The 21,067-nt window shown below is 46.6% G+C and overlaps 1 protein-coding gene across 1 annotated transcript; it reads right to left on the reverse strand.

Moving 5' to 3' along the window:
- Positions 1-480: 480 nt before the first annotated feature.
- Positions 481-20,281, reverse strand: LACTBL1 (lactamase beta like 1). Its single transcript, XM_081016145.1, has 8 exons — positions 20,163-20,281; positions 19,700-19,784; positions 10,190-10,331; positions 7,742-7,851; positions 6,726-6,883; positions 5,647-5,894; positions 4,896-5,001; positions 481-3,020 (listed from the first exon to the last, which is right to left on the reverse strand). The coding sequence occupies exons 2-8, from the start codon at positions 19,718-19,720 to the stop codon at positions 2,045-2,047; spliced, it is 1,761 nt and encodes a 586-aa protein (XP_080872271.1). The 5' UTR covers positions 19,721-19,784; positions 20,163-20,281; the 3' UTR covers positions 481-2,044.
- Between the last annotated feature and the right edge of the window lie 786 nt (positions 20,282-21,067).

The raw sequence follows: 21,067 nt of genomic DNA on the forward strand, positions 1-21,067 counted from the left end.
TAGCCTCTGGGGCCTGCATGGCAGCCATAGCTGTGTGTTAGCTCCTAGATGGAGGAGGGTGGAGAGAGGAAGACAGCAGGGAAAGAATATTCCCTTTGTTCCACCTTCACTGGTGGAGTAACAGCAAGCAAAGCACAGAAGCCAGCTTGAATTCTCCTCTGGCTTCTATCAGGCCTGAATTCTTGGGTGCCATGGGCTCGCTTTGCGTTTGAGTGCAGTGAATTGCTGAGATTTGCATTTTGAAACCATGAATTATGCAATCCAGAAATGTCACTACCCTTGACCCTTGTTTCCTTGAGCAACCTGGCGGGGCTACAGACGTCTTAGAAGATACAACACCCGCACGCTATTGCCATCAGCCAGCCACGAGATAAGAATTCTGTTTTTTTAAATGAGTGCAAAAAGATTGTCGACCCAACACTTAGCAATCCATTCAGACCAAAGTGTTTTATTGGAAGGGTATATTATACAAGAGGTTTTATATTCCTGCGCAATACATTTACGGGACCAAAGCCATGAACAGCCCCATTCCCTCACTCTGCCTGCAAACATCCTTCTTCAAACTGAAACATGCATTTGTAAGCTGGGGTGAATGAATCTGTTGATTTTGGTTTCTCTCCATTTTTCCTGTTGGACTTCCAAATCAGTTTGCTGTTGTTGTTTTTTTTTTAAGTCCTCATGTAAATCCACCAGCATTTCAGTGCAAATTTCTCCCTTTCTGTACAAAACGTTACCTGATGCAATTATTTCTATATTCTATTTTCATGAATATATGCATTTTGGGGGCCCGCTTGCCCCTAACAGATGCAATTTTTGCACACATTATTTGGCATCACAAAATCTGAGGAAGTGCAGATTTTGAAGGACGACTGTGTTTCAGTTAACACACCATTTTGGAAGGTGTGAAATCACACCCAATTTCTCCCATCCCATGAATACCCATCTCTTCATACCGCCCTGGTGTGAATACATCTGAACAAGACTCACACCATATATAAAAAAAGCACACAACCATTCATCTACAGAAACACCACACACTAGGGGTAGATCCTGCATCCAGAGACTGTCCGGGATGATGGTGGTTCTACTGTGTTCCGTTTACAAGGTTTTGTACAAAGCTATGACGCAATTCCATGACCTTCTGTTCCATCTCTCAGCTGACCCTGTGCTGTTATTATTATTATGTCCACACAAAACTTCCCTAGTCCATGGAGATGCCAATGGGCTCAATGTACTTGCTGGCTGGCTGGGCTTCAATTAGGGGTTGGCAACCTCAAGTCCAAGAGCTTCGTACAAACTCCCAGGTTTCTCTGTATGGCTCCACTGACCCTCCCAGCCACACCCCCATCTTCCCAGGCCACACCCACACCAATGCTTCCTTGCATTCCTTTAGTGTTTTTGCCTGGCTGTACTGTGTCCTTGAACTCAAATGGCTCTTGCTTGCCTGGACGGAGGATGGAAAGGGGTATGTGAATGTGTCTATCAGCTAGTCTATTGTACAAATGTAACACTCACATTCATTGATCCACCTGCTTTTGCCTCTGGCCCCGCCCACCCAGGCACATGACCCCAGGTAGGAGTTCATGAAGGGAATGCAGACCCCAGACTGAACAGGATTTCCCTACGCCTGGTCTTTTTGAAGGGCCCAAGCATTTCCCCCCTCTCTTTCTCCCTCTTTTCCTCCAAGATTTGAGATTGCGCCTAGATCAGAACCTAGGCATGGTGAGAACTTGAAGGTGTCCCAAGAACGCGATCCCAGAAGCTGTGTTGCTATTGCAGGGGGTGGGGAACTGCCTCCCAATTTTTTTGTGTCTCGGTGACCCATAAGGTGACTGGGGCATGTCCAAGTGGACAGCTGTGGAGTTTGTGTTGGGTATCGGAGAGGGAAGAGGAAAGCTAAGCCATTGGCGGAGGTGGATATTCTCGGTTCCTTGCCACCTGGCTCGTTCTTTTCTGCAACCTGGTTGTTGGATGGCAGACCTGGGGGAAGCTGATACAGGGAGCTCAGAGTAGAAAATGTCTCTCTCACCCCTTCTGCTAGCAGCTAACTGTAGAATACTGGCTTGCGCTGGATGCGCACGACGTTGTATGTGTTCAGACCCGGAGCATCGAAGCCAGGGGACAAGCCCTTGCGATCAAAAGGGTAGAAATTGAAGAGCTGCCCATCCTGGGTCTCCAGGGACACGGAGGCAGAGCCTAAGTGCAGGGTGCATGGGAATTCCTTATCAAACACCACCTGGAAGACGCGGTCCTCAAGGTGATGCAGCTTGATGGTCCGATAATTCTCCGGGATCAGCTCCTCAATGTGCGGCCCAAACTGCTGCATGACCAGCACTCCGCCACCCCCAACCTTGATCTCATAGAAAGTCAGGTTGGAATAGGTGTAGTAGCCAACATAAGGGGTAGGGCTTGGGGGAGGGTTGAGGCTCTTCTCTGCCTCGCGAAAGGCGGACTCCATGGCGGGGATCAGGTACTCGTAGGTCTGAGCTACGACGTCTCCTCGAGGGCGGGGACCAGCCATCAGCACAATGAAGCTCAGGCGGAGCTTGGGGACCAGGGAGAAGGTGGCCGAATAGCCGTCCAGGTCACCGTCCTTCCTAATGATGTCATAGCCCAGTTGCTCGTTGATCTCCCAGGGCGTGCCGGTCTTGTTGGCAAAGTATTCGCTGGAGCACTTGAAGAGGGGCGTCAGCATGGTCTTCACGGTGTCAGGCTCCAGGAGACGTCGGTGGTACGTGCCCAGGAAGACCATGGCCAGTTTGGCCAGGTCAGCAGCTGTGGAGTACATCTGCCCAGAAGGTCTGTACCAGCCCAGGTCATAGAGGGGTGCTGTCTGCCCGCTGCTGTAGAAACCCACGGCCATCTGAGAGCGGATGGGAGGCGTGATGTCAAAGCCCGTGTCCTCCATCCCCAAGCGGTCAAGGATGTTCTCAGAAACCCAGCGCTGGTACTCGCCTTCTGCAGCGTGTTCAGCTAGGACGTGGGCCATTAACGAGAAAGCCAAGTTGCTATAATGACATCTGAGAAGAGAGAAAGAAAGATAGAAAGGAGCAAACCTTTTTCCAGGGTGCCCACTGAGTTTGACCTGAAATACTTGATGCAGTCATCCCACCTGCATCACAGAGACATAGATAAAGAATGTCAACTGGAACTTACCATGGTGCTAATGCATCTTCTTATTCTATTAATGCAAATTTTACAGAGATGGGCGAAATGGATTATTTGGTGCTGTCTTACTAAAAGACCCAGGAAGACCTTTCTAAGTCGTATTTGGCTTATATATTGGCTGGCAGGGGCAAAATAAATAATGGGATCTGCACTGTTGCAAAGATTCTGTTTCCGTTTGGGTCAGTCATGCCATTTAATTTCTACGGATCTTTTCTGAGTAGGACTATCACTGCAGATAACTCTACGCATGTTTACTCATTTTATGCTATAAATTATATGATTTCCGTGTTTTGCACATAACGAAGTTTGCACTGAGATTCCTGCATTTCAGGGGGTTGGACTAAATGACCCTCAGACCCTTTCCAACTCTACAATTCTATCATTGAATGAACTGGAATTTGAGGATGAATGAAAAGTTGCCAAAAAGAGCAACACTCCACGATCTCTGTATGCTTCCAAAAATCTCACTCAAAAAGAATATCAGTACAATGGTATGCACAATCACATAGGAAGCTGTTCATCTCACTCAGTATGCCTACACTGACTGGCAGCAGCTCTCCAGGATTTCAGACCAGGAGTCTACTTGGAGATCGACATGGATAGAACCTTCTGTGTGAAAAATGGGAGTTCTACTAAGCTACACCACTTCCCCAAAGGATGTAGATAGATACACATCAGAAGGACAACATGGTAGGGAAATGCTTTTCATTCCATCCTCCCCACACTCTCATAACTGCCTACCGAATGGATACTGCTGAAGGAGTCTGAATTGTAGCCAGATCCATTGTGAGATTAAACACTTACAAAAAATATCTTAGGAGAGGACAGGAGAGGAAAGGGATCAGCTAAGCTGCTTTGACGATTTCTCACAGCTGAAGCAAGTACATCACCATTTGGTGTCAAAGCCAGAACTGCAGTGTTTATCGTGGATCAGCTCCTTGAGCCTATCCAGCAATACACAAAACCTTGGTTGCAGGCTACTCCATTTCAGCCCTTCAACCGGACTAGTAAACTAGAAAGCTGTCACAGTGAGAAACCAGGTTTTGTTTTACACCTGTACAAATCCAGGTAAAATAAGATCATTGTCTCACTGTTTGAAGCCTTAAAACAGGTGTGGGGAGAATTTTCAATGGTTGCATTCCTTTGTATGCAGCCATCTGGGATCCTGAGGCCAGTGGTGAGCTGGGCCAGAGGCAAAAGTGAGTAGGGCAATCAATATGACACTTACCTTTATACAGTAGACTATATTGCAACCAAACAAAGGTCAGCAATTTCTACACCTACACACATCTCTCCTTCCGCCATCCAGGTGAACAAGAGATGTTGTAACAGTTCAAGGGCACATTCCAGTCAGCCAAATGCACTCAAGGAGGGCTGGAGAGGGGTGTGACCCAAGGAGGGGGCATGGAACATGGAGACCCTCAGGGACCAGATAAATAGGCTTGGAGGACTGCATACCCTCGCCGGAAATGTGATTGGAGAATGCTGGGTAGGGTACGATCATTCCAGCTTTCCCCTGTGTTCTCCTTATATGGTGTTGCAATTAGTAACTGCAACAGTTTGGAAACAGTCTATCTGGCTTGAGCTACAAATCAGCACCAATTGTAACAACCCATTCAGCTCTGTAGTGGTTTGTATCTGCTTCAACCAGATCCAGACAGGGCACAAATCAGCCCAATTTGGTTCAGTTTGGCCAAACATGGTGCAAAGTCCTAGGGCATTCTCACCTGGTTCCTGGGTCAGCCACCAGGACATCATCTTTCAACAGTGCCAATGCTTCTTGGGTTGTCCCTTTCCACAACAAAGTGGTTGAGCGCAGCCGTCGGGGCAAACCTGCAGTACCCAAGACATGAAAGAGAAGTCACTCATACTATCTACTGATGTCAGTTGGGAAAGAGGTGTGCGATAGGCTCTCACTTGCCAGATCTAGGTGGTTTAGAGCAAGGGGGAGTGGATTTCAGGCTTGGAAAACCAGAGCCAGTAGATACAAACTATAGGGAGGGGTGATGGGAGTTTTAGTCCAACAGCTCTCATGTCTCAGCCTGAGGATTCCTCATCAGAGGATGACTCGGAAGCCCTGGAATAGCACCAAGCTTTGGATCAGGCTCAGTTTGAAGATGAGGAACCAGGATCTTTGCATGAGACTATTTGGGGTTGGGCATCTGCACCACGGGAGAGATTGGCTGCTGAAAGTGAGGCTGAACAAGTCCTGAGCCCACGGGAGAGATGGGGCCTTTTATGAGACTGACAGAAAACCCATTCCATCCAGAGAGGTGTCTGGCTGCAGACAAGAACCCCTCAGGAATCAAGTCTTCACAAAAGCAGGATCCTTCTCCCAAGGAGACTTCTGGAAAAAGACAAGCTTATAGGCATCTAATGAGGTCATGGTGTGGCTCCATCTCAAAGGCCTCGGTGCCATGCTGGGATTGCTGATCAAACAATGTCTGACAGGTTCTCTCCACACATACAATCCCTCACCTGAGAGCTGGCTGGCCATTCTGCGCAAAGTCACCGGGGACGGCTTGAGGGGCAGAGATCCCTTCTCCAGGAAGATCAGTCCATCCGCTGAGTATCTCTGCTCCGACTCTTTGAGCCGCCCTAGGGGGTTCTTAATGGTGAAGCTCTGGGCATAACGTTCTAAAGGGTCGTCAAGTGATGTCACCTTCCCTTCCTCCCATAGCTTGTACAACATGATGGTGGGGAAGATCTTGGAGACACTTGCAATCCTACCAGGCACAAACATACCATACATAATCAGCTGGAGCATGCAAACAGGACACCCTCCAGACATGGTTGGATTTCAGGTCTAATCAGACCCAGGCCAGAACATAGGAAGCTAGCTTCTACCAAGTCAGATCTTTGGTTCACTTAGTTCAACATTGCCTGTACCGGTGTTTCCCAAACTTGGGTCTCCAGCTGTTTTTGGACTACAACTCCCATAATTCCTGGCTAGCAAGACCAGTGGTCTGAGATTATGGGAACTGTAGTCCAAAAACAGCTGGATATCCAAGTATGGGAAACATTGGTCTATACCAACTGGCAGAGGCTCTTCAGGGTTTCAGACAGGGAATCTTTCCAAGGCCTACTTGGAGATGGTAGGAATTGAATCTGAGACCTTCTGCATGCAAAGCACATGCTAAACCACTGAGCTACATCCCACAGGCAATAGTCAGGTATGATGGGAATTGTAGCCCAATAATAGATATGTAGGCTACCCTAGGCTGTGTTAGCTACCAAAGGACTTCCCATGGAAAGCTTCCTTTTCTTGGAAACATTCCACAGCAAAGGATTTCCCTCACACCTCCTCCCCATGGACGCCATTTGCTGGAAATGGAACCCCTTCTTCATAAGTGTCATTGAGCCACATAGTCCAAGAACGTAGACGGGAGGATCGGTGTAGTTCAGAAATGAATATACTGACCGGTCGTGGGTTTCTTGGGTTGCAGGCAGAGGTCTTTCTCAGAGAAGACACTGCACACAGAAATGTGCAGGCCGTTGAGACAAGAGACTCAGGCTGTTCACTTCACCTGTCCAGCTGGAGTGAGCAGCAGGCTCACCTGTAAATGGTGTATTCATTGGGGATGCCAGAGAAAGCGTCGGAGCCGTTGCGTTTCCCAAAGTTTCCTGTCCATAGTACTGTGTCGTTGTAGATGACGATGGCTGACAGAGCTGGCAGGCCAGGGCTCCGGATTTTGTGACGGAGAAGCGTGTCTACCTGCAGGAGATTTGAGAAGGGTAAAGAATGGAGAATCAGAGGCCTTCATCACCATCACCACCACCACCACCACCACCACCACCATCATCATCTCTCTCTCTCTTTCTCTCTCTCTCATATATTTCTTTGCTTCTTATGGTGGGATATTTTTGGATTACCCATCTATAAACGCTAGATAATCACTAAGGCTGCAATGAATTTTCACCGCCATGAGAAACGCTCCCTGAGAAAACCTGAACTGTTCCTTTTCCACTGCTGTTCCTTTATTGCTTCTGCTTTCTGCTGGGTGCCATTCCCTCTGCCCAACTCTCTGCATGATAAGAGATCAAACAAAGATTGTGATAACGTCAGCCTGTTCTGTTTGGGTGATGATGCCAGAGAGCTAAGCCCGGGCCGGTCAGTACTTCCTGCCTACACTCTGAACAGCCCCAAAACGTAGCCAATCAGACAAAACCGCAATGCTAAATCGAAAGCGAGGCTTCCTACTTAAACTCTGAATGGCCGGCGATGGAGTTGTGCTATTGGTTGATATCACGAAGCCAGCTCAGAGGATGGCAGGGCTTCCCCCACTCGCTCTGAACTTTCTTTCTTTAACCCAATGTGTATACCCCTTAACTCGATGAAAGATCCCCCTAAGTAGTTTACAAAGGGCAACCTAAAAAAGGAAAATCCATTAAGAAAGGCCAATAAAAACAAGAGGAAGTTAACGCAGCAAATACAAATAAAACCAGCTCTCTTAAAACCACTACACTTCATAAAACCGCAAAGTTGCATGATAAAAATTACATGCCTGGATAGACTTTGCTGAAATGAAAAAAAGCTAAGCCTCCACCCTCCATAAGCCTCACCAAAACGTACCTTTTCAAGGGCATCCTTCAGTATTGGGATTGGGTGGTCCAAAGGCACGGGGTCTGGGTAACGGGGACACATCTGTACCGCTTCTGGCCTGACCTCCATCACTGATGGGGCTATGAACAGAAACAGAGACAGAGTGGTGGGAATGCCCATGGTTCAGGTAGGGGTGCTTGAGGAATTTGAGAGGCAGTGTGGTGTAGTGGTTAGAGTATCAAACTAGGACTTGGGAGACCAGGGTTCAAATTTCCACTCAGCCATGAGGCTCACTGGTTGACCTTGAGCCAGGCACTGTCTCTCAGCCTGCTGACCTCACAGGATTAAATGGAGACACCTTGAAAGGTGTGACATAAATGCAGTAATAAAGGAACAAACGTTCCAAATCAATAAAATTTGGATTGGCCGTCCTCCTTTCTACCGTCTTCCTATCAAACAGGGCCAATGGAGCTTCCAAGGGGAAAACAAACACACCCATGGAAAACCTGGAAGCTGATGCATATAGGCCCCAACTTTTGGATCTTTGGCGATTATTCCTGCATCGAAGGGGGTTGGACTAGATGACCTTTGGGGGAATCCCTTCAAACTCTATGATTCTATGATTCCCCCACCCTTTTAAATGGACACCACTCTCTTCTATCTTGGCTGTTACTGAGTGAGAGGTTGTTGGGAGCTTAAGCTGCCTGTGCATATAAAAATAAAAACCTGCTTATTCGCAAGCGTAATGATGCTGAATTGTTAGGGGTGCTGCAAAGCCAGGGGAGGCAGCTTAAATGCCAAACAAGGACACTCTCCCCTCCACCCAGCTTTTGTTTCCCTTCCCTCTGCCTCCTTCACAGCCTCTCCATTGAGCTCAGAACACCAGCTGCGTTCTGAAAACCTCTTTTACCAGCAGCTAATATAACTGGAATGGAAAGGGGCACGTTGAGAAAGCAGATGTAGAATTACTAATCTATTGACAGCGGCAAGGCTGTCTGCTTCATTGTATTGGGGAAAGATCACTTCCCCAATTAACGGAATGGGGCACTGGTATTACGGCTAAGATAGTGTTTCATGGAAAGGTTTGAGACAATAGGCAGAGACATAATAAACATTTTCCTCAATGGTTAATCAGCAGTGGAGCAGTTCAAATAAAGCGACAAGGAAACATTTGCAATGCATTTCTGTAAGTGTATGAGAAAAGCCCAGATGCTAGATCAGGCCAAAGGCTCATCTAATTCAACATTCAGTTCACACAGTGGCCAAGCAGATGCACACACACACACACACACACACACACACACACCTGGATGGGAGCAGCAGCAGAACCTGATTGAAAAAGCATTCCTTCCCATTTCAGTTTACCAACTGCCTCTGGCAGTTCTGCAGATCAAAAGTGGTCAAATGGGTTTTGCATAAAAATATGTGTTGAAAAAATAGTTTCTCTCTAGGCACTTTTTTCTCGTTTTATCATAAAAAAATATACATACACTGGATGCTCAGGTTGAGAACGTGATTCATGTGGGATGCACGTTTGCAACCCGCAGCGGCGCATCTGTGCATGCGCGGGTTGCGATTCGGCGCTTCTGTGCATGCGCAAAGTGTGATTTAGTGCTTCTGCGCATACACGACAGCCAAAACCCGGAAGTAACCCATTCCGGTACTTCCAGGTTTCGGTGGGTCCGTAACCCGAAAAAACGCAACCTGAAGCGTCTGTAACCCAAGGTATGACTGTATATTGTGTGCATTTTGAGCCAAGGATTGCATCAGGACACTAGAGAAGCATGGAATCTGATCTGCACACTAGTCCAGGAAGTGCAGATCCACACCCTCCAACACTTCTCTGATGAAAATAGGGACATCCTATTCAACAACAATTTTATTATTTAAACCGCATCCATCTTGCAGAGTTGCCCCAGCCACTCTGGGTGGCTTCCGACATACATAAAAAAACATAATAAAACATTCAGCATTAAAATACTTCCCTACACTGGACTGCTTTCAGATGTCTTCTAAAAGTTGCATAGTTACTTATCTCCTCGGCTCAGGGTGCAGCACTACTCCAGACCTCCCAACATTTCTCGAATAGGGATGTCCCACCATGCCCTCCAACATTTCTTCAATGAAAATAGGAAAAGCAGGGCATCCTGAGATCAAATTAGAAACTGGGATGGCTTCCATAAATCTGGGACTGTCCCTGGAAAACAGGGACACTTGGAGGGTCTGCAGATCAGGTCAGCTGATATGAGAATTTGCAAAGACTAAATTCCTTTAAAAATCCCTAGTTGCCTGGTAGAAGTGTGAACGTGTGTGTGTGTGTGTGTGTGTGTGTGTGTGTGTGTGTGTGTTATAAAGAAAACCTGTAAACGGTTCCCCCCTTGCTACTCTGGCCCCCTACACACTCTTCTGGTGAGAAGTGCCATGAAACTCTTTGGCCAGAATGGGCTCGTTCAGATGGGCACCTGGTTCAATACTTACTGGGCTCCACTTTGGGAAGGCTATACTGCCAGAGGAAGCAGCTGGTCATGGCAACCGAGAGAAGGAAGAAGACGACGAGAGCCACATGGATCAACTTCACTTCCATAGCAGAGAGCCGGAAGAGGCTGTGGCCGCCAGAGGCCTGCTGGGAGCAATGTTCAGGAGATGTTTAGCAAGGTTTTAGAATCACAGCTGAAACCACGGAACGCTACATGCAGCACAGAAAATTACATTTTAAGGACAGCGGGAAAAGGGCCATAGCTCAGCGACAGAGCAGAAGGTGCCTGCCACATTTCCTGGCCCTGGCCTGAGATGCTGGAGAGCCACTGGCAGCCAGTGTTGACAATACTGGCCTATATGGACCAATGACCTGACTCAGTATAAGACAGCTTTCTATGTTCTTGGGAAGTGTGTGTGCCCTGTAAGGACAACATTTGACCTTTTATATGTTCCCTCTAAAAATTGCTTGCTTGGGCAGGGTCCCTTCTTTGTCTATACAGTGGTACCTCAGGTTACATACGCTTCAGGTTACAAACTCTGCTAACCCAGAAATAGTACATTGGGTGAAGAACTTTGCTTCAGGATGAGAACAGAAATCGTGTGGCAGCGGAGCAGCAGCAGCAGCAGGAGGCCCCATTAGCTAAAGTGGTGCTTCAGGTTAAGAACAATTTCAGGTTAAGAACAGACCTCCAGAATGAATTAAGTACTTAACCCGAGGTACCACTGTACAAGGAGGGGGACAAAACTAGAATTCATTTACTCTGCCTGTCCTTGGCTCTGGCACCTCCTACTGTTGGCCTCCCTGCTTTTCACCCTACCAATCTCAATGGGTATCAGCCAACACTGGCCTTATGAAATGATACCTTTTCCGCCAGTGGTGAAATGGCCAACTGTTTCCTACACTCCTCTGATTCTGTTTGACCTTGGAGGCAGAGATGCTTCTGAGTAACGGTTTCTGGGAATCCCAGGTGGATGCACAGGTCCTGTTTATGGGGCTCCCATGGAGCCATCTGGTTGGTCACTGCGAGAACTGGAAGCTAGACTAGATGGGCCATGGGTGTGATCCAGCAGGGCTCTTCTTATGTTCTCATCTATTCTTTAAATTAAGGGCTCATCCACACCTCCGCTCATCCCATGTGTAGAAAGCACGGGTCTGAGTGGTTTCCCCCTTGCTCCCTTTCCAAGGGAAAACCCATTCTTTAGTGCCAAATTGGAGCAAACAGCAATCCAGAGGAAACACAAATTGCTGCTTGCTCCCCAGGAGGAAGCAGCAGGACAAGAGGAAATGTGGGTAAGCTATCATAATAAAAAATTCTCCAAGCCTTTGATACAAAAACAGTTTTGTAAAAAGCAGTAACTTTCAGTAACATTTCCTAGTTAAAGAAAGTAAGATAAAAACAAAGCAAATTATGCATATCAAAAGTAAAACCAAGCAGTGTAGAAAGCAGGAGTCAGAATTGAGGAAACTTTGGGAAAACTAAGTTTTAAAGAGGCATTTAAATGGCATTCCTGTCTGCCTCACTGATTGTCTTCAAGGGACAACCCAGTGGTTGCGGAACAACCAGCAGGGTCTCTTCAGAAGATCTCAAACATCAGCTTAGTCTGTGTTAGGGGAGGTGGTCTTGTAGATATCCTGGTCCAAAATTGTTTCAAGCAGCACCCCCCTTTCCAAAACATCACAGCTTCAGAGAACGTAATGGACACCCCTAGATTTTGACCATTTTCTTCATCTGTTGGGTTGAGACCCATAAGGGAATTGCTGCAAGCCCTACGGTGGACCACTTCAACATCATCACATCCCTCCCCCAACTAAATAGCAGTTAACAAGCAAGGGGGAAAGTGAGAAAGATACAAATTTATACCAGCTCTATAGAATTTTAAGTGGCATAGGATTCCCTCAAGGAACTGGAAATTTTAGTTTAGGGTAGGTGTCAATAATTTTCTGCTGGATTTCTCTCTCCCTCCCTCCCTCCCATAATACACACACACACACACACACACACACACACACTGCAAATCCCAAAGAAGCCTTTGTAATAATAAAAAGTATCCCTTGCGATTGAAACTTCCACAATAGCCTTCTCAACTCTGACTAAATGTAGACAACCTGGGTACCTACCTAATTCAAATGTTATGGAAAAAATATGTAGCCATACTTCGACATCCACATTTCTCTGAATTTTGCCATGCAGTTCTCCAGCTAAGTAATGAGCATGAAAAATGTATCTGCTGGGGTACAATGCGCCTTACTTGGTAAATAGCATACAGGAAAACGGCTTTGCAAAACAAAAGAAAAAAAGGTATTTGGGGCAAAATTGCTTACATGTGTATAGAATTCTCACTCAAATGCTGCAAATTTTCAATAGGGACATTTTAGAAAAATTGAAGTGGAAATGCAGAGAACTAAACTTACGTTTGGAGAAATAGCAAGAAGCAGAGAGAAACTGAAAGCGACCGCTTTGCCCATCCCTGGGTGTCAGCCTCCCCAGCCCTTGCCCAGCCTTACCAGCAGGACCTGGGGCTACTGCAAGCCCAACAGAAGGCACTCCCTCCTTCTGCAGTCTCGAGGTCTTCCAGGCAATGCCATAATGGGCAAGCTGTCATCCGCAATGGAGCAGCAACCCATTAGAGGACGACTCTCCACTGTGCGCTGTGGACACTGTTGCTGATTCTGGCTGTTGTGGGTCTGCTCCAGTCCCCTTTTGGCATTTCCCCCACACACACCGCACCAGCTGCAGGCCTCCCCCTCTCCCCACTGTCCTCAGGGACTCCATGGCCCTGCCAACAGGGTGAAAGCCAGAGATTTCCTTGGCTAAACCCCCTGGGGGAGGGGGCGTAAGCTGCTGTGTGCTGTGTTTGTGTGCTCTGGGATCCCTGCTGCCTGGCAGATACTGACCCCAAAGAACTGGATTCTCCTGTCAATCTGCCTCGTTCCAGTACACACACACACACACACACACACACACACACACACACACCTACCTCCCTGTCTCTTTGCACAGCAGTATCTCACCCTGTGGATGCCACGGCAGTGTCTGGGCCCCAGACATTCCCATACAGGAACATTGGAAACTGCAATATACTGAGTCAAAACATTGGTCCAGCTAGCTCAGTGCTGTCTACACTGACTGACAGACGTTTTCCAGGGTTTTCAGGCAAGGGTTTCTCCCAGCCCTCAAGGGAGATGCTGGGGTTTGGATTTGGGACCTTCTGCAGGCAAGGGAGATGCCCCACCACTGGGCTACGTAAATGCAAAACAGGGAGTTCCCTCGAATCTCCTGCAGACGGGAAAGGAAAAACAAGTCCAACCCCTAACAGATTCGCTCTTGTGAGTTCACCGCAATGTAATTTCACTCCGGCATGTTAAAGGAAACCAACAGAGCCACTGAAACAACCAGCGATATCAATTTTAAAACCAGCCAGGGTGCAATCTGAGCAAACTCAGGGGAATGGGGGAATACTTAGAGTTGCTTTATTTTAATTTTAAAAAAGGGTTGTTGTGAATAGCATAGTTGTGCAACTCAAGGTGAAACAACATGCTATCTCGGGAAAATATAGGGTTTCCAAACCAAGACTTTGCTGCTGTAACACAAACATGGGGATTTGTTAAGGATGAATTAGAGGGTGAGAATGGAGTGTTTATTTCCTCTGACATCCACTGATTCTCCCCCATAAATGACTCTTTTTTTTTTTTGGTCTCAGAACATGGCAGCAGGGTGGAAAATGTTTCTGCCATTATGTCCCTTTAGGATACTTTTGGGTTTGCCCTGCTTTGCACTCTGCCAAACCTGTCCACATTCTCGATTAACCCTGCAGCCACAGAGACGTTTGCCTCCACACATTTGCTAAATGGATAGAGGGAGATCAGGGTTATGTCTGCTTAGCTCCACATTTGATGCTGGACATCCCACCGGTCAGTTTCAATTTCTCCCATTTTTCCAATCTTAAATCCAGTTTTTCCACATTTCTGCATCAATTTGCAGTTGCTTCATTGCATTTTAAAAGGCTTCACGGGCATTAGTCAGAAACACAGGATTATATTCAACGCTAGTCCGATTAGTCCCACTGAATTGAACAGACATGGCTAAATTTGGTTCATCGATTTTAATGGGTCTTCTCTGAGTCCAATTTAGTTGGTGACATCCCTTACATTAATCCTACCACAAACATTTCTGAGAGCTGTTTTCTTTAATGGCACGCATCCCCCCCCCCCAAAAAAAGTCATTTTCACCCATATACAGTATTTTGAATGTATAAGAGCAAGGGCAACTAAGGAAGCTGAGATAGCTCAGTCAGTTGAGCATGAGACTCTTAATCTCTGGGTTGTGGGTTCGAGTCCCACATTGAGCAAAAGATTCCTGCATCACAGGAGTTGGACTGGATGACCTTTGCAGTCCCTTCCAGCTCTACAATACTATGATTTGATGACCAAGGCTGGGGCATCATGAAAGGAGAGCACATTGCTAGTCCTTCTGACTGCAGTTCCATAGCCATGGAAACATCCCTACCAAGGCTGGTGCTCCACTGATTGCCACCCTACTGGGTCTTCTTTGTTAACATAGGAAATCATTGGTCCATCTAGCTCAGCATTGTCTACACTGACTGGCAGCAGCTCTTTGGGGTTTCGGGAAGGGAGCCTTTTCCAGGCCCACCTGGAGATGCTGCTGGGGAATGAACTTGGAAAGCAGATGCTCTACCATGGAGCTGTTCCCTTTGATCCCCCTAAGCTGCAATAATAATAATGAAAACATTTGTGCTGGGCTATGGATTGGGGCAGGTGTGTCTGTCTGCACCCTGCATTGTCAGTCTCTGCCAGCTTCTGCCTGAGAAGTGAGACCAGTATTACTCCATTAGTGCAGGATTGCTGTCAGCAGGAGCCCGCAGGAAGTTCAAAACTGAGGGATTCCAGGCATGGGAAGGAGAGGAGTGGGGTCCCACTGCTACCATGGCTGGTGCAGTGATTTGCTTGGCTCCCTGCCTGCCTTTCACTCAGTCTGGCGTAAGTGATGGGCCTGTGAAGGAAAAAAAAGTAAAGGACCCCTGGACGGTTAATTCCAGTCAAAGGCAACTATGGGGTTGTGGCGCTCATCTCACTTTCAGGCCGAGGGAGCTGGCGTTTGTCCGCAGACAGCTTTCTGGGTCATTTGCCCAGCAGGACTAAACCGCTTCTGGTGCAACGGGACACCGTGACAGAAGTCAGAGTGCATGGAAATGCCATTTACCCTTCTTGCCACAGCAGTACCTATTTATCTACTTGCGCTGGTGTTCTTTTGAACTCCTAGGTTGGCAGGAGCTGGGACAGAGCAACGGGAGCTTGCTCCGTCGTGGGGATTCGAACCACCGACCTTCTGAGCGACCTTCTGTAGTGGCAGCATGAGGCCTGCCTCTCCATCATGTCCTCCTGCTGCCTGCCTGGAGTTTGGATTCCCTTGCTGGTTCCCTTTCAGCCATTCTGGCTTCCCACAACGCCACCGCTTTCATCAAGGAGCAGGGATTAATCCTACGAGAATGGGGAGGGGGAGTTTGCGCTTCCCTCTCACGGAGAGATTGCATATTAATTCTCTCTAATGCTTCTCAGCCATGTAGGCAAAATGCGGGGGGGGGGGGGCTGACCTCAGCTATTTATAATAAAAAAAACCCTTCAATCTCCTCTCAGCATCTGCTGGGGCGGGGGATTACCCCAGCCAATGGGCAGCCCCATCCCTCTCTCCTATAACAAGATCCCCGTGGGGCTGATTACACTCCTGTGTGGTCTGTTTTCTCCTTCCATTTGAATCCTCGCTGCCCATCAACACGCTTTAAATTACAAAGCAAGAGGCACAGTCAGGATCTCTTAAGGCAGAGCCTATCTGTACTGACCAAGAGATGCTCAGTCTCCTGAAGAACATGAAGGTCAGAATGAGGCCTGAATAGTCCAGCATATTTTTTTTTTTTTGCAAGGAGCCTGTCAGTACTAGGTCATCCTGCACATCTAGGCCAGTGGTCCATCAGACAACCTCAACCTTCCTCTTCCTGTATGGTTTGCAAGCAGTAGTGGAAATAATGAAAACATCCATTTAGGTGCACAAGTGAAAATATCTGAGTTCTACAGGGCCGGTAGAGTGAGGCAGCTGCCTTAGGTGGCAGAACCTGGCTTGCAGACCTTCCAAGTGTTGCTATTTTCCAGGGACAGTCCTGGATTTACAAAAGCCGTCCCAGTTTCTGATTTGATCCTGGAATGTCCCACTTTTCCTTAAGACGACCCTATTTCCATCGGAGAAATGTTGGAGGGTATGGTAGGATGTCCCTATTTTCACCAGAGAAATGTTGGAGGGTATGAAGTTATCCAACCCCCAAGCCATCTGAAGGCAGCTCTGCATAGGGAAGGTTCCTAAATGTTTAATATGTTATTATGTTTTTATATGTGTTACAAGCCACCCAGAGTGGCTGGGGCAACCTAGTCAGATGGGCTGGGTATAACTGAATGAATGAATGAATGAACAGGACATCCCTATTTTCACTGGATAAATGTTGGAGAATATGATGGTAGCAACAGTCTTCCCGCCACGCTTCCCAAGTCCTTCTCTGCACACAATAGCCTGATGCCTTGGAATACAATGGAGGGTGCTGTCCTATTGCCAGTGTTGACGTAAGATCCAACTGCCCATGTGGTCAGATTCTGCATGTGAAATCTGGGCAGCATCACAGGAACACAAGAAGCTGCTTTATATTGAGCCAGGTCCATCTAAGTTTTGCATTTTGTACAGTGACTATTGGCAGCTCTCTGGGGTTTCAAGCTAGAATCTTTCTCAGACCTACCTGAGCATGTTGGGGATGGAACCTGCAACCTTTGGTATGCAGCCCTTCAAGCTTGTCCTTTGCACCACAAGCAGTCAAATGTCTTGGGCTGAGCCTGGGGTTCTAAAACACAGCGGGAGGGGGAGCCTCCACCAGAACAGCAAGCACCCCACTTCACAACGGATGGAAGGCGATCAGAGCAGCAACACGCAGTGGGAGCGGGTGTGCTCATCCCCACATCCCCTCTGCTGTATATTTCCATAACACAAATACCAAATGCCAGAAGACCAGCAGAGGCTACTCCATTAATCCCCACCTGCCTGTTTCCTTATTTGCAACCAATCCAGGGATTGGCCCTGCCTGTTAGCAGGGCCTCCTTAAGTCTCAGTGTTGCCCCTTGTAGAACTCAACAGGCTGTGTGTGCAAAACTAAAATGACTGGTCTCTGTCTGGCACTGGCTCTGATTTATCTATTTATTGCATCAACACCCCACCTTTTCTTCAGGGTGTGCTTGGTTCTTCCCCCTCCCCTGTTTAACCCCCACAACAACCCAGTGAGGTAGGCCAGGCTGAGAGGCAGTGACCTTGCCAAGGTCACCCAGTGAGCTTCATGGCTGCTTGGTGATTTGAACCCCAGTCTCTCCCAGATCCTAAGCACTCTAACCATTGCACCACACTGCCTCACAATAGACGAAGTATCTCAGGAGGTGATTCCACCTATTGAAGGGCGGCTGACGCTCTGCGTCATCATTCCCAATAATAGGCAGGGTGAAAGCAAGACTGTAGGCTTCTTCACTGATTTTTTTTTTATTACTTTAAAAAATCAAAAATTATTTAGTATGGGTGTAGGCATTGGCCAGTCCATGAGTTTCTCATCCGTGCCGGCTTTATTTTATTTATTAAATTTCCAAACTGCCCTTCATCCGAGGATCACAGGGTAGTTTGCAATATAAAAACCACAAAAATGCATAACTAGAAACAGGCAAACCGGCAGCGTCCTCTCTACACAGTTCCTAAAGGTGCAGGATCCCATCCTCTTTTGCATCTGGCTCTCCATCTGGTTAAGGAGGAAACCCCAGCTAACAGCAGGATCCTGTTCTCTCTTTCTAAAAAATATATTTTTATTAATTTTTACATGAAATTTCAAAACAAAACAAAACAACATACAACATATTTTCTCATCTTATTCAGTGTTTTGGACTTCCATCAACCATATCTGAAGATTTTTCAATCTTTATCACTTAATCTGCATTTCATTAATTTCACTATTACTTTTAATAGTCTTTCACTAATAGTTCTCTTCATACTTTTCTCTGTAATATTTCACATAGTCCTCCTTACAAACCTTCTTGCAATCCTACTAGCATAATCTGTTGATTACAATTGCTTTTCAGATAATTCACACAGTCCTCTGAGAATCTCTTATCCCGCAGGTTTCAAATCCTTCCTGTCATCTTGTCTAATTCTGCATAGTCATTAATTTTGTCTGCCATTCCTCTTTCGTCAGTAATTCTTCTTGCAGGATCCTGTTCTCAATGTACTCCTATTACATTCAGTGGGAACTACTCTAGGTGGGTATGCAATGGCAGCCTAAACCCTCATTCTGTGTCCCACACTTACTATGTTTTGGGAGACAGTGCTGAACTATATTAATAAGACACTATGGGGAAAAGTAAGATTTTTCAGAGGTCAATATGCTCTTGAACTATATACCCATTGTATGGAAATTGACAACAGGACAGTGAAAATGGATTCTATGTGCCCTAACGGTAGCCAAGAGACTGCTACTAAAGAATTGGAAGAATAGAGGTACGATTCTGCTCAATCGATGGCATGACAACATGACAACATTGGCAACATATGAATGGACAGCTTATAGACACAGACTGTCTTTGGATAAATACAATGGAATGAGTTTATACAGAATATATTAGGTTATTGAAAAGTATATGTGTATTAGGATAATAAGAATATACATATTTGTATATTAATGTATGGTAATGTAACAGTGTTGTTTCTTTTTTTCCATTCTCACTTTTTCTTTCTTCTTTTTCCCCACTCTTTTTTATAAATGATTTTTTCTTAATAAAATATTAATATATAATTTTTTTTATTAAAAAAGAAAAGAAAAGAAACCCTCATTCTGCTTTCTGCCCTACATTGCACTACTCATCCTATGGCATGGCGCAATAAAGAGTTAAATATTTGTGCTGTTTATCATGCCCAGAAGGAGACGACCAATGATATCTATGGAACACATGAAGCTGCCTAAAATGCAGATCACTGGTCCATCTAGCTCACTATTGTCAACTCGGACTGGCAGCATCTCTCCAGGGTTTCAAAGCAGGGACACTGCCTGCCCAATCTGGAGATGCTGAGGACTGAACAGGGCTGCTGTCTGCGAAGCAGGAGTTCTACCACTGAGCTACAGCTCTTCCCCAAAGTGCCAAATTTGCAGAACTGCACTTGCGATGACTTGTTTTAAAACCACCTTGGCTGTGTTCCCCTCCTGACTGTTGGGGTTGTTTTGTTTTCCTCCATCATTTCCCCCCTCAGTTGTTCAGACTTGCCCCCAGGCAGCAGTTAACTTGCAGATACATAAATTAACCTATGCAAATGAGAAATAACGAGGAGGATGGCAGACCTGGCCTTCTTATCAGAGAGCCCAGGTTGCAGCACCCAGAGGGCAGCTGCAGACTCCCTCTCCTCTCCCCTCCTCCTTATTGAGGCTTACCCGAAGCTGCAGGCCTTCCATAGCTCGCTACAGTTTTTCCTTCATGGCGTCCACCGATATCTCTAAAAATCCAGGGAGATGGCCCCTGCAAGAGAGGTAGGATCAGTTAGAATAGGGCTCCTTCATAATCCAGTGATTGGGAGACCTGGGAAGCAGGTGCTCTGAAACTTCCTATGGCCTCCGATAAATCTTCATCACCTTTTCCTCCTCCTATATTTGCAGGTAGGATGTCTTCCTCTGGCCTTTCATTTCTCTAAAAGCCAAAGGAAGCTTAAATGGGTGCTCTGGTGCTGGCCAGGCATTTGGGGCTACGGGGCACTGCCCACCTCCCCAAATCTGTTCCGGTAGACTTTGCTTGTTGGAATAATCCAACAAGCAAAACCACCCCTACCTCCCCAAAAAGGAGCCTCGCAAGGGCCACCAACTCCCATTTTGCAGAGATGCCATAAAAAAAAGTTCTTACCAGGCTCTTTGCTTCTGCTTTGTGTGTCCAAGCGGTGCTGCCTGGGAGTTTGGGGGCTGGCGTCCTGCTGCAGATGTTAAGACCGGACAGAACGGTAATCCCGTCGGGCGCAGATTACTCCCCTCGCCAAGGCAATGTGCAGGCTGTGGAACATCTGGTCCAGAGCAAGCCCAAATGCAGCCTGGGGTTTCAGGGGGCAGACGGGGAGGAGTGCTTTAAGCCCTGGCATAAACATTTGCTGGCTGAGCTGTGCAGGCAGCTGACCACTCCAGATTTCAGAAGGGAAATGTGTTAATCGGAGCAGGAAGGGAAGGAGGTGGAAGGGTGCTGGGCCTTGGGACAGCCGGGCAGCCTTCACTGCAAAGGCTGTATGTGTTGCAACATAGAATCATAGAGTCGGAAGGGACCACGAGGGTCATCTAGTCCAACCCCCTGCAACACAGGAATCTTTTGCCCAACATGGAGATTCACTGGGAAACAATTTTTTTGTTGCATTGTCACCTGCAGTTGTTCTAACCTAATTTCGACATGCTGATTTCATATCTGAAGTTGGCTTTGTTCTGTAAGCTCTAGTTTTTTGCAATTCATGTTTTTCACTTTTCACCATAATCTTTGTTTTTCACAATGCAAGAATTCAACATTTTATTAAACGGATTGCCAAAGTACTACAATATGAGTATAAATGTAAGTGACTTATATAGTATTGAACATGACATGTATAGCATTGAAGATGACATGTATATCTATGTACAGCTGGAGGTATGCAAAAAATGTATTCCCTTGGGATACACAGTATACTGGGGAACAATTTTTTCCCCATTTTGTATTGCATGAGATTTTTCAGCGTGTACATGCTATAGTTATCTTTCAATTTCCGACTTTTGCCGTTATGTTATATTTACACA

This window comes from Podarcis pityusensis (genome assembly GCF_964106645.2).
Source record: "Podarcis pityusensis genome assembly, chromosome: 8".
NCBI lineage: Eukaryota > Metazoa > Chordata > Lepidosauria > Squamata > Lacertidae > Podarcis > Podarcis pityusensis.

Coding starts and splice junctions, on each gene's coding strand:
- LACTBL1 (XM_081016145.1), bottom strand. CDS start 19,720: ATGGAAGGCCTGCAGCTTCGG. Junction 5,002..5,646: donor AATGGCCAGCCAGCTCTCAG/GTGAGGGATTGT, acceptor TGGGTACTGCAG/GTTTGCCCCGACGGCTGCGC. Junction 3,021..4,895: donor GTGGCTGACCCAGGAACCAG/GTGAGAATGCCC, acceptor CTCTCTTCTCAG/ATGTCATTATAGCAACTTGG.